A 14,199-nucleotide genomic window follows, 5' to 3' on the forward strand; every position below is an offset into this window, starting at 1 on the left:
ATAAAGTATTTTCCTTTCAGCAAGTCCAAGTAGGGGCTCAGATTTGAAAGATTGTCCAGGCTAATTAATCTGACCAAGGTTTTCTTTCATGATTCCTGTGTTTATTTTGTGAAGGGACTTTCCCTCTAGTATTATTTGAAAATTATTTAATGCTAATGCACAAAACCATTCGCTTAGGAGTGCTAAAGAAGGCATAGGTTGTTTCTTTGCCACAGAACAATAATTAGAATTCTATCTAGGCTAGTAATGTGTAAGCAGTTGCCATCTGGAGTCCTGTGTAAAATCCAATCCAGAAGGCTTTCAGTCCAGTTTTTAATTAGAGTATCTGTGAATTGGCTCTTACTTTGACCAGAAGCCAGAAGTAGGCCTCTGGAGTCTTGGAGTGAGTCATATTATCCTTTCTTGGCCCTGAACCTGTTTCAGACAGAGAATTCTTAGCCATCATTTTTTATTTATCTGTTTTTTGCTGGTGTGGAATGGAGTAATAGATACAAGTATTTCTACATCTGTAAAGAGATAGCCCTAGTAGGTGAGTTTCTTCTTCTTTCTATTTTTTCTTGAGTTAGACCTCAAAGGCTCTGTTCTGGTTGATAGGATAGATATTTCCTCTTTCTTCTGCTATTTAGAATGTATCTAAACAGTGGTATCTAAAAATGTTAAATATCTGTATATGCTTCTAGAATGCGAAAAAGGTAGAGATGGAAGAAAAAAATAATTCTCACTTGTTCATCTTTTTTTATTTTCTTTCTTTCTTTTTTCTTTTTTTAAGAGACAGAGTCTTGCTCTGTTTCTCGCGGTGGAGTGCAGTGACATGATCATAGCACGCTATAGCCTCAACCTCCTGGGCTCAAGCAATCCTTCCATCTCAGCCTCCTGAGTAGCTGGGACTACAGGCATGTGTCACCATGCCCAACTTCTTTCTTCTTTTTTTCACAGAGACGGAGTGTTGCTTTGTTGCCCAGGCTGGTCTCAAACTCCTGGCTCCAAGTCCTTCCCCCTCAGCCTCCCAGAGTACTGGGATTACAGTGAGCCACCCAGCCTGGCCACTTGTTCATTCTTGAGATATAAGGATGCTGTTGGAGTAGGTGGAACATGAAACACGTGAATACCCATCAAGTCAGCCCTTTGAGAGCTGATTTAAATAGCATTTTCAATATTCTGTGTACATTGTCATGTAAGCCGCAACGCTTTCTTAGATAGGTATTATCACTTGCTGCATTTCAGGAAACTGAGTTAAGAGGTTAAAGTTGCTTGCCCAAGGTCACATCGCCAGCGGCTTAGTAGTGCTTTAAACCCTAGTCCTCAGACTCCAAATCCTAGACTCTAATTTGCTGCTATATCTTTCTCTTTGTTATTACACTATCAAGGTTTAAGTGTTAACAAGAATAATAAAATCCATTGGCTTATTGTTATGCCCTCTAAAAGATTTTTAGATAATTTTTGGCTCTCTCTGAATGAATTTTCATCTGAGTAATATATGGGACAAAACTCACTTCAAAAATAATATAAAAATATGGCTCACTTATTTTTTTTTTATGTTTTGCAAATTAGACTTTTGGCTTTGAAGTTCTTCCCTCACATATCTGGTAAATCACAGAAGTTTTCTCTTGTCAGAGGACTACAAGATAACCTGTCTTTCAGTCATTTTAACTGAGACTGAAACTGCGTATGTCTTATAGTATATTTGAGCATTTCTCTTTAAATAAGCAAACTATGATTTCTAGTAGTTTACTGAAACTTACCACTGTTTTTCAGGTTAACATTAGCAGAATACCATGAACAAGAAGAAATCTTCAAACTCAGATTAGGTCATCTTAAAAAGGTAAGTGTAATGAGAAAATCTCCCTGGAGAAATGTGATACCTAGTTTACATTTGGGGTTGAAGCTCTCTGGTCATAGTAGCTGCACATAGCAGCAGAAAGCTTGAGTGACTGCTTTCATGTCATGTCTTGTAGCCTAATGGTAGAACTCATATTTTTCCATTTTCTTTTCTTTTTTTTTTTTTTTTTTTTGCGATGGAGTCTTACTCTGTCTCCCAGGCTGGAGTGCAGTGGCACGATCCTGGCTCACTGCAACCTCCACCTCCCGGGCTCAAGCGATTCTCGTGCCTCAGCCTCCCAAGTAGCTGGGATTACAGGCATATGCCACCACACTCAGCTCATTTTTGTATTTTCAGTAGAGACGAGGTCTCACCATGTTGGCTAGGCTGGTCTCGAACTCCTGACCTCAAGTAATCTGCCTGCCTCAGCCTTCCAAAGTGCTGGGATTACAGGTTACAGGTGTGAGCCACCATGCCTGGCCTATCTTTCCATTTTCAAGTCAATTCCAGCAACCCAATAAGAGTGTTTTTTTTTCCCCAGTGATCTGTGAGCAGATAATTCTGTATACATCATAAGGCTTCCCAAGTGGTTATCTTTGGAGTAAAATTTTAATATATAATAAGAGCAGATGATTTTGAAATTGACGTGAAGATTTTAAATCATATTTTAAATCACATAGCAGCTCTTATTCCTTGCCTAAACTAGCTCAAAAGAGAAAGTCTTACGCCAAACCTTATTCAAACACAAAGGCACATAATATAGAATTTGTTATTGATGATATTCACTGAGATATCTTAGATGTAGATTGCTCAGCTCTTAAAATTCAGAAGCCCATACATTGGTCAATGCTGTTTATGGGTGATAATGGTTAGTAAGGATTTACTGAACTGCTTTTGGTATATGTGCTTTTGTTTTTTATTTCACATATTAGTTTTCATGCTGTTTTCCCACTGGGTTCTCAGAGCTTATTAAATAAGTAGAACTTGCTGGGCATGGTGGCTCACACCTGTAATCCCAGCACTTTGGGAGGCTGAGGTGGGTGGATCACCTGAGGTGAGGAGTTCGAGACCAGCCTGCCCAGCATAGTGAAACCCCATCTCTACTAAAAATACAAAAAATTAGCTGGGTATGGTGGCGTGTACCTGTAATCCCAACTACTCGGGAGGCTGAGGCAGGAGAATCGCTTGCACCTGGGAGGCAGAGGTTGCAGTGAGCCGGGATCGCGCCACTGCACTCCAGCCTGGGCGACAACAGTGAAACTCTGTCTCAAAAAATAAAACATAAAAATAAGTAGAACTTAAGACACCAAGTGTAATCCACACTTAAAGATGAGAACTGGATAGATAACCTGATTTTTGTAAAAAATGTTTGCATGTCTGTGTATATATGCACAAAACATTCCTGGAAACTTGTGTAAGAAACTTAATAGTGGTTACATCTCAGGAGTGGGCATGGAGAGGAGGGAGGAAGAGGGTAGAGAACTTTTACTTTTCTCACTGAACTCCTCTGTATGGTTTGAATTTTATTATTTTCTATGGGCTAATTTTTATGATTAAAATTCTTATCGCTTAAAAAGAAATCTTTCAATGCAAAGCACCTTCCTCTAGCCTTTCATAAGATAAATGTCTGCTATTGTTTTTGAAATAAGATCCCTGTGCTATTTCTTTCCTTTTCGCTTTAGGAGGAAGCAGAGATCCAGGCAGAGCTGGAGAGGCTAGAAAGGGTTAGAAATCTACATATCAGGGAACTAAAAAGGATACATAATGAAGATAATTCACAGTAAGCTACTTGGGGGTACATTGGGTTGGAGATTGCTAAGCATTTTATGTTATGAATTGAATGGTCTAGAATAATGTGTTTGCTTAATGTAAGTTACATAAATGATTCCACAGTGTATTTAGCTCTTTTGTAGCATCTAATACAATTTTGTAAACAAAATTATGATTTGCCTTGGTTTAAATATACAATTGTATTAAATTTATATATTAAGTACATATGTGTATACGTAGAGCATTTTTACATGAGTAGAGATTACTAAAACAATATGGCTTCGTAATTGTAAATGGTTGAGATATGTGGCATATTCAGATTTCCCTACAGAGCCTTAAGAAAGGGAAGATGGGTCACCGTGTGGTGTTGTGGAAAGAGTATTGGGTTGAGATGACACTCAGTTTCTGAATGACCTTTAAGGGCCATTCAGGTGTTGACATTTTAAGTAAGACTCTTAAGTTCAGTACATTAATTGTAGATGAATTGAAACTGGGCAAAGTAGGTTAAAAGTAGAAAGCGGCTTTTATAAGTAATCTGTTTTTTCCCCATTTTTTTTTGGACCCTGAAACGTTTTTTCATAAAGCCACAGCTTGTGTATTTTTGTTTGGCTTATACGAGCTTTGGACCTTTCTTTCTGTTAAAGTGGCAGACAACAGCAGGTACCACTTTGTGAGAACTCTCTGTGTATCAGGCCTGGTCCTAAGTGCCCTTAGTGCTCTCATTTAATCCGCAGGATAACCCAGTCATCTTTAATACATCAATCAGAAAACAAGCTTAGAGAAAGTAAATTAACTTGACCAGGGACTCATAAATAATGTGACCAAAGAGTTAAACTTGGATCTTTTTCATCCAAACCACCGTGCAGTAATGTCTCTCCAAATAGGCATGCTACTTTCTTAGAATCCATGTAAAGTAATTTCAGAATTAGTCAGATTGTTTAAGATCAGGAACTAGGCACAAATATTTTAAAATTTGTTTTTGCCAGAATTTGTCATTTCTTTATCATATTACTAAGAAACTACCCAAGAGAATCTAATATAGGGAACACAGTTATATCTGTCTTAAAGAGAGAATAATGAATGCACATAGAACATGTGACTCACTTTATAATCAAATCTGTTTTTAAGGAAATAGCAAGTGTCTTGGAATTTTACTGTATGTATTTTTGAAATGGTGAGAACATGTGGCCCTTGAACAGTTTGGAGGAGCCAAATAGCACAATTTAAAAATCTCTGGTCTACTCTAATCTACCCTCCCTCATTGTATAGCAGGACAGAAAAAAGCAGGAGGAGCAAGAAAGGTCTAGTGTAGCTACACTGAGACCAGCACCCAAGTCCTGTGGCTCTGCAGCTAGTGCTGTTCATTGTAATTACACTGCCTCTTTGAACTGGGTAACTTTATACTCAGTATTTGCCATGTTGGTGTTGTCAAACTACCAACAGTAGCTATAATTGTATGTATAATGTGTTAGATATTCTGGGAATTTGGCAAGCGTGGAAGACTGTAGTCCATGATCTCAGGGTGTTCCATGTTCCCTGTTTCCACAGATTTAAAGATCATCCAACGCTAAATGACAGATATTTGTTGTTACATCTTTTGGGTAGAGGAGGTTTCAGTGAAGTTTACAAGGTAAGTATAAGGAACTGGATACAAAGACTGGGAGTTAAATTATCGGCTCTTACCAACTTGGAGAACATTAAAAATACTGATAATTATAGGTTGGTATCCATTGGTTGAAATTCAAAAACTTTAAAAACCTGTGTCTTTGGGAAAACAGCTTTTAACCCTAAGTGACCAAGCAGAATACAGTATTGTCATTTTCAAGTTTGAAAAATAAATAATTATAAATTTAAAAAACAAGAAGGAAGTATACTGGGTGGTGGAATTATGATGATTTTTATTCTGGTTCTGTACTTTCTGCCTCATATTTGTTAGAAAAGAGTATGTGCTATCTTTATTTCTTGTACAGAATAGATGTGTCAAACCTATTTCCAATAAGAATAGATTTTTTAAAATTGGAAAACCGGCTTTTTGTCTTAGAAGTGTTCTAATATCATTTACTAGCACTGAAGTCTGAAAGAGTGTTCTGGCTTAGAGTGCTTCAGTTGGGCCAGCGAAGTACAGGCTGCTGAGCCTCCAGGTTGATTTTTACCAAATGAGGGATTCAGTATGTTTTAAATATAGCTACAGATCCATAACATGTGGATTTAATTTTTCTACATGTTTCTGGCACCTGTCTGTAAAGTATAGAATTGTTTATTAAGTAGTCTTTGTTGCACAGCTGTACCTTTCAGATGTACAGCTTTAACTGTTAGGATTTATGTTATGCCCGTATGAATTTATATATGGGAAATCTTTTTAGTAAAATAGTTTTCATTGCAAATAAAAATGTTAAAACTAGTTCTGCCGTTTTCTTTCTAATTTTTTTTAAATTGCGGTTTTATTTATTTATTTATTTTAGAGACAGGGTCTTGCTCTGTTGCCCAGGCTGGAGTGAGGTAACACAATCATAGTTCATTGCAGCCTCAGACTGCTGGGCACAAGCAAGCCTCCTGCCTCAACCTCTTGAGTAGCTGGGACCACAGGCCCAGTGCACTAATTTTTAAATATTTTGTAGAGAGAGGGTCTTGCTACATTGCCCAGGCAGGTCTCAACTTAGGGGCTCAAGCAGTCCTCCTGCCTTGGCGTCCCAGGGTGCTGAGATTACAGGTGTGAGCCACTGCACCCCACTGTGATTTTACTAAGTATATGTTTCAGTGGTATTAAGTACTTTTACAGTGTGTGCAACTGACATCACTACATCACTGTTCATCTCCAGAACTGTATTACGATTAGTGCACTACCATACTGGTTTTGATATTCTAGTGCCTTTTTTTTTTTTTGGAGACATTGTCTCACTCTGACACCCAGGCTAGAGTGCAGCAGCGCAGTCTCGGCTCACTGCAACCTCCCACTCCAGAGCTCAAGTGTCCTCCCATCTCAGCCTCCCAAAGTGCTGGGGTTACAGGCATGAGCCACTGCACCTGGCTTCTAGTATCTTATTTGTATTTTTTAATCTGTGCTTATGATTGGCCCATAGTCACCTTTTGTATGCAAGCAGCTTTGTCAAAATTTGATGTCATAATTATCCTAGCTCGTTAGATAGAGTTGTGAAGTCTCTTTTTTCCATGCTCTGGAACCCTTTTCATCACTTGGGAATTGTTGGCTCCTTAGAGTTGACTCATAAAAACTTCTCGGGCAGGCCAGACTCAGCAGCTCATGTCTATAATCCCAGCACTCTGGGAGCCGAGGCGGGAGGATCACTTGAGCCCAGGAGTTTGAAACCAGCCTGGGCAACATAGCAAGACCATGCCTCTACAAAGAAAGAAAAGAAAAATCACCTGGGAGATGTTGTGTTAGTGGAAAACATTTGGCTGTCTTTTCAGTTTCTTCTACAACTATTGATATATTCAGATTTTCTCTCTCTTAAGTCAGTTTTGGTAATTTAATTTTTCTAGGAAATCTATTTCGTTTATATATTTTTTCTTTTTTAATAGAGACAGGGTTTCACTGTGCTGTCTAAGCTGGTCTCAAACTCCTAGCCTGAAGTGATCTTCACCCTTCAGTCTTCCAAGTGCTGGGATTACCGCCACCATGCTTGGCCTAGAGTTTTAAAAAATATTTTCCACTGGCTGGGCACGGTGGCTCATGCCTGTAATCCCAGCACTTTGGGAGGCCAAGACAGGCGGATCATGAGGTCAGGAGATCAAGACCATCCTGGCTAACACGGTGAAACCCCATCTCTACTAAAAATACAAAAAATTAGCCGGGCGTGGTGGCGGGCACCTGTAGTCCCAGCTACTTGGGAGGCTGAGGCAGGAGAATGGCATGAACCCGGGAGGCAGAGCTTACAGTGAGCCTAGATCCGGCCACTGCATTCCAGCCTGGGCGACAGAGCGAGACTCATCTCAAAAAAAAAAAAAGATAGATGGATAGATAGATATTCCACATCCTAGTTACTTCTCTGTTCTTGTAAAATTTTTATTTTTGTGTTTCTTGATTGATAGGCTAGAGATTAGTCAGTGTTGTTATTAATTTTTTCCTAAGAATCAACTTTTTTGTTGATGAAATCTGCTATTTCGTTAGTTTTCAATTTCATTAATGTCTGCTTTCATTCTTTCTGCTTTCTTCATTTTTATTTATGTTCATTCTTAATTCTTAGTTTATTTTCTTTGTAATTTTTTTATCATAAAAAGATAGATATAAAATTTACCATCTTAACCATTTTTAAGTGTATAGTTCAGTAAAGTACATTCACGTTTTTGTGAAATAGATCTCAAACTTTTTTTCATCTTCCAAAACTGAAACTCTGTAGCCATTAACCAACTTTCCTTTCCCCCTCCTCCTCATCCTTGGAACCATTTTACATTCTGTTACTCTGAATTTGACTATGTTTAGATTTCTTACAGAAGTGGAATCATGTTACATCTTTTCATAATCAGCTTATTTTACCTAGCATAATGTCCTCAAGGTTCATCTATGCTATAGCATGTAACAGGATTGGCTTCCTTTTTAAGGTCACTTAATATTTTTTTGTATGTACCACATTTTGTTTATCCTCTTCTGTTGATGAACACTTGGGTTGCTTCCATCTCTTGCCTATTGTATATAGTGCTGTTGTTTTTGTTTTTGGTTTGTTTGTTTGTTTTGAGACAGTCTTGCTCTGTCGCCCAGGCTGGAGTGCAGTGGTGCAATCTCGGCTCACTGCAACCTCCGTCTCCTGGGTTCAAGTGATTTTCCTGCCTCAGCCTCCCCCAGTAGCTGGGATTACAAGTGTGTACCACCATGCCACCTAATTTTTTTGTATTTTTAGTAGAGATGGGATTTCACTGTGTTGGCCAGGCCAGTCTCGAACTCCTGATCTTAAGTGATCCGCTCACCTCTGCCTCCCAAAGTGCTGGGATTATAGGCATGAGCCACCGCGCCCAGCCTGTAGTTCTGTTTTGAATTTGGGTGTCCAAATATCTCTATGAGACTCTGCTTTCAATTCTTTTGGATATATACCTAGAAGTGTATGTAATTTTGAAACATCAAAATTGGTTCTTGGTGCCTCCTGGTTACTTTTAGTAATTTCATCATCGTATTTTTTCCTAATGTATTTCTTCAAACATTTTATTTCTTTTTCTCTTGAGACGGAGTCTCACTCTATCGTCCAGGCTGCAGTGCAATGGTGTGATCTTGGCTCACTGCTGCAACCTCTGCCTCCCAGGTTCAAGTGATTCTCCTGCTTCAGCCTCCCGAGTAGCTGGGATTATAGGCACCCGCCACCACACCTGGATAATTTTTGTATTTTTTTAGTAGAGATGGGGTTTTACTATATTGGCTAGGATGGTCTCAAATTCCTGACCTCGTGATCTGCCCTCCTTAGCCTCCCAAAGTGCTGGGATTACAGATGTGAGCCACCATGCTCAGCCCCACACATTTTATTTCTGAGATCTAAATACTTCTTGCAGTGATGTGTGCAGTTAGTTTTTCTTTCACTGTTCTCCACTCTCGTTCTCCACTCTCCAAAATCCTTTCTTAAGTCAGTGGTAGGTCACAGTGTCTTGGATTTAGAAGTACAGTGTAGTTAGAGAAAATTATGCTTGAAATAGCATTGGTACTCTTACAAATTGGGTGGTATTTACTGTTTTTAAAAAATTATTTGAAATGATTTTCTGGTGTGAAGCCATGATGATATTCATGATTGTGGATGGACTGAAGATTCTGTAAGAAAAAAGTTCAAAAGTTTCCGTTTTTGGCCGGGCATGGCCTCTACTGCCTCTAACCCAATAACGGGTTATTTTCTCCAGGAGGCAGGCAGTGTGTGTCCCTAGAATTTCAAAAGTGGCAGGATGTTTGAAGTTTGTAAAGTGTCAACTGAAGGACAAGAGACAACCTAAGGGAGATGGGTCCCAGATGGTAATAGATGGTGTCCAGAAAGAGAATGGATGGGAAATGATACTGAGTACCAATACTTTGAGAGGCCAAGGTGGGAAGATTACTTGAGGCCAGGAGTTCAAAACCAGCCTGGCAAACACATTGAGGACTTGTCTAGATAAAAAAATTAAAAATATTGCAGTTTTTGTGAAATAAGATATGTCTGAAGTGAGTGGTTTTTATACTTTAAACATACTGGTTTTAATTTGGTATAAATGATGGAAGTTTCTCTATAAGCAGCTCTCTCTACATGCAGTGCTTACCTAGAGAAACTTACGTTTAGAAAGATCTGTAAAGTAGTGATCACCCTATTTATGGACTGTTTTCTGCACTTGTTGCCTTCATGTATTTGTATATTTGTGGAAATTAACAGATGGGTGATAACAGTGTTGAAACTGAAATGGTAAGCTTTTAATCTGAACTTTACAAACTAAGAAAAACTATTCTAAAGGAGCTATGCAATAAATTCTTTTGTTTGGAGGGAAATCTTCAATTCAATTGACAGATTACTTTATCAAATAATGATTTACACCCAGCTTCCTCAAAACTCCATGTTACCTTTTTCACTGTGCTATAGCAAGCACTACCTAGCTGATGCAGGACTTGCCAGCAGTGGTGGCCTTTGGGGAAAGCCGGTTCCTACCTCTGGACAGTGCTGGAGAAGTGACTTGGTGTCACTAACTTCATCCATTGTTGGAATTAAAAACTACTTTTCGGCCAGGTGCAGTGGCTCACACCTGTAATCCCAGCACTTTGGGAGGCCGAGGCCGGCAGATCACCTAAGGGCTGGAGACCAGCCTGACCAACATGGTGAAACCCTGTCTCTACTAAAAGTACAAAAATTAGCCAGGTTTGATGGTGTGTGCCTGTAATCCCAGCTACTCAGGAGGCTGAGGTAGAAGAATCACTTGAACCCGAGAGACAGGTTGCAGTGAGCTGAGATTGCACCGTTGCACTCCAGCCTGGGCGACAGAGCGAGACTCTGTCTCAAAAACAACAACAACAACAAAACCACTTTTTATTTGCCCAGCAGATAGAGATGGGACTAAAGGCAGGGCTGTTTTTTGTTCTTGTTTCTCTTTTTATTTTAATAAACAATATGCCAAATTACAGGGTTATTTTGTAAATAATCATGCCAAAGAAGTATATTGTGAGGGGTTATTTTCTCCAGGAGGCAGACAGTGTGTGTCCCTAGGATTTCAAAAGTGGCAGGATGTTTGAAGTTTGTAAAGTCCCAGTGTCAACTGAAGGACAAGAGCAACCTAAGAGAGACGGGTCCCAGACGGGGAGTAGATGGTGTCCAGAAAGAGCATGGTTGGGAAATGATTCTGAAGGCAGGGGCTATCTTTCTGTTTGTGGTGTTGGCCTGGTTTTATGTTCCAAACCCCTTGGTGCCAGTGTGTCTGGAGACTTCTAAATTATCTAATCACAAGTTTCAAGAAGATGGTTGCAAGACTGATACAAGTATGTGATATATTTAATAATGTATTTTGGACTTTGATTATGTTATATGTTAAAGGCTCACATCAGTTGCCTGTAATTCTTCTTAACATTTGCCCAGTATATAATTTATTCTCTTTCTTTATAGGCATTTGATCTAACAGAGCAAAGATACGTAGCTGTGAAAATTCACCAGTTAAATAAAAACTGGAGAGATGAGAAAAAGGAGAATTACCACAAGTAAGTGATACTTGAGTGTCTGACTTTTTAAAATTAAATAATACCTGTAGTTTGAGCATTATGCTACAAGCTTTACATGCATTGTTGTTGGTTTTGTTTTATGTAATCTTCATAACTGCTCTAAGATAATAAATGTATTCTCAGTATTACAATGAGGAAACTGATGCTTACAGAATTGGAGTAACAGGAAGTGGCTGAGCTAGTATTTAAATCTAGATTTTCCTTAATCCAAAGCCCCAGTACCCTTAACCTTCCTTTCCTTTGTGGCTAGAAATAGCTGTAGTAAATAAAGCCTTCGAAATCATTGTTGCTGGCCGGGCATGGTGGCTCACGCCTGTAATCCCAGCTCTTTGGGAGGCTGAGGCAGTCTAATCACGAGGTCAGGAGATCGAGACCATCCTAGCTAACACAGTGAAACCCCGTCTCTACTAAAAATACAAAAAATTAGCCGGGCGTGGTGGTGGGCGCCTGTAGTCCCAGCTACTCAGGAGACTGAGGCAAGAGAATGGCGTGAACCCGGGAGGCAGAGCTTGCAGTGAGCTGAGATCTCGCCACTGCACTCCAGCCTAGGTGACAGAGCGAGTGTGAGACTCCATCTCAAAAAAAAAAAAAAAAAAGAAATCATGGTTGCTTGTCTGTAGAAACTAGACCCTAGGGAGCTGCTGGTGGGTTCTTTCTGCTAGTTCAGTCATTTCCTTCTGGAAGAGACTGGGGGCACCTGGTGTGTCTTCGTGGCACCTGTTTGACTTGTTCAGCCTCTCTGTGCTATGTTCTCCTTCCTGTCGCAGTTTGCCCATCTCAAAGTTCTCGGTCTTCAGGGTCCCACTTTCTGTGCTTGCTTCTCTATAGAACAGTACTAGGGGCAGTCTTCATCTGTACTTGGGGTGGGGCGTGGGGAGAGGGGGCTTCTTTAAAATGAATTATTATTTGCACAGCTGTGAATTGCTTTGATCCACTAATGTCAGGTTTTGCCTATATCCCCCCAAGCTCCTGAACATTGGAGTTCATGGCTCATTTGCGTTAGAGGCTATGCAGACTTAATTTGCTATTAGGTTCCCCACTGGGCTTCGTTTTGTTTCCTTGTTGTTGGTACAAGTATTGAATCAGACAAGTCCTGCCCCTGAAAGGAGGGGATGGGCTTTTTTGATAAACACCTCGTTTCTATAAAGGCAGTCTTGTTTTTTTGTTTTGTTTTGTTTTTTGTTTTTGTTTTTGTTTTAATAAATAATAATTTGGAAGGGAAAAAACAGTGGTCTTTGAAGTAGCCCTTTAGTTGGCTTCCAGCCTGGTCCGAGGCAACTCTTTCTCTATACCTCTTGTTCATCAGGAACCCAGAAGTTCTTCCTGTTCCAGACAGATGGGCAGTGGGGCTCAGCACTGGAGAAGGGAAGGTTCCTGCTACATTAAGAGCAACAGGGCTTAGCAGAGGGAGAAGGGATGACCTGTGGCACCCTGCGTGTGTTTCTTAGGTGACAGGCAGCTGCAGTCCAGATGCTCCTGAGAGGCAGTTACATTATTATAAGAACATTCCAGTCACTTGACATGTAGGGATGAGTGGCACGCAGTAGTGAGGGGGCCAGGAGCACTTCAGAGAAGGAAAGCGCATGTTGTTCTGACCAGTTATAAATGAGCAATACCCCTACTGTGTTGAGACCCTAAGAATGCCTAAGGGTGTTAGACCAGCACATGCTTCTCTTTAAAAATGCCCTCTAGGGACCAACCTTGGTCAACCTCGAGAACATAGTTCCTGTGCTGAGACTTGTATGTATTTTGCCTAGTCTGAGTATCCAGGTTTCTGGCTGACCTTGCAGAGAACTCTAGTGTTGGATACCACAGCAACTGCAGATGGGTGTTCTGCTCATCTAGCCTTTTGAAACAGTGAGGAGTGGAAGCCGGGCCTTGTCCCTCCTTCAAACAGTTGGCAAGCACTCTGAGTCCTGGCGGGTATGGATTGGATGTCAGAGAGCACGTGAAGGGGATGGTCTTATTTGTCTTAAGTTCTTTGCCATTCAAGTTCCAGGCTGGCGTTGGTGCCTTTCTACTCTGTTTTCTCATCAGAGAGGGGATCATGGTGCTTGAGCTCATCTGAGGAGGGGGCATTTCCCATTTGGCAGACACCCTGGGGAGAGGTTGTGTGAGTTCTCATGGCCTCCATTCTTGCTTTGGGGGGGTGGGGGGAGTTCTTTTTTTTTCCGCCAATCAGGAAGCAGCACTGAGGGGACAATTCTTAAGTATCTCCACCTTTCTTTTGAAAGAATTGGCTTTCTAAGTGATATGAAATCATAGTCACATATTTCAGGCTATAGAAAATGGTGAATTGACAAAATGTCATTAACTGCTTTGAACTAAAAGGAGACTTACATCAAGCACATAACAGACATTGATGAGTGCTTTAAAAAATCAGTATTAAGGCTGGGCGCGGTGGCTCAAGCCTGTAATCCCAGCACTTTGGGAGGCCGAGACGGGCGGATCACGAGGTCAGGAGATCGAGACCATCCTGGCTAACACGGTGAAACTCCGTCTCTACTAAAAAATACAAAAAACTAGCCGGGCGAGGTGGTGGGCGCCTGTAGTCCCAGCTACTCGGGAGGCTGAGGCAGGAGAATGGCGGGAACCCGGGAGGCAGAGCTTGCAGTGAGCTGAGATCCGGCCACTGCACTCCAGCCTGGGCGACAGAGCGAGACTCAGTCTCAAAAAAAAAAAAAAAAAAATCAGTATTAAACTAAAAAGTAGTATACTTCAGTGTTGTGACATTGTAGAATATGAAAATGCTATAACCCTGCTAGTAAGGTCTGTTAATTGCTTTTCCATTCATGGGGATGACCTCCCAGTCCCATCTGGAATCAAGACATTTATTCTGATAAAAAAGAAGGCAAATTTCAAAAGAAAATAAAAGATGTTTGTTTTGTTGTATTTTGAATTTCATTCTGTCACTTCATTCCTCTCCTCCTCCTACCATAAACAAAAAGTA

The 14,199-nt window shown here is 40.4% G+C and overlaps 1 protein-coding gene across 6 annotated transcripts in view; it reads left to right on the top strand.

Moving 5' to 3' along the window:
• TLK2 (tousled like kinase 2) overlaps positions 1–14,199 on the top strand; it is a 162,313-nt gene that overhangs the window by 118,992 nt on the left and 29,122 nt on the right. For all 6 annotated transcript variants that reach the window (XM_025362100.1, XM_025362101.1, XM_025362097.1 and 3 more), the window contains 4 exons: positions 1,756–1,822; positions 3,502–3,599; positions 5,138–5,219; positions 11,137–11,228. In XM_025362100.1, the coding sequence (XP_025217885.1) occupies positions 1,756–1,822; positions 3,502–3,599; positions 5,138–5,219; positions 11,137–11,228 (339 nt within the window). The remainder of the gene's footprint in view (positions 1–1,755; positions 1,823–3,501; positions 3,600–5,137; positions 5,220–11,136; positions 11,229–14,199) is intronic.

This window comes from Theropithecus gelada, chromosome 16, assembly GCF_003255815.1.
Source record: "Theropithecus gelada isolate Dixy chromosome 16, Tgel_1.0, whole genome shotgun sequence".
In the NCBI taxonomy this organism is placed as follows: Eukaryota; Metazoa; Chordata; class Mammalia; order Primates; family Cercopithecidae; genus Theropithecus; species Theropithecus gelada.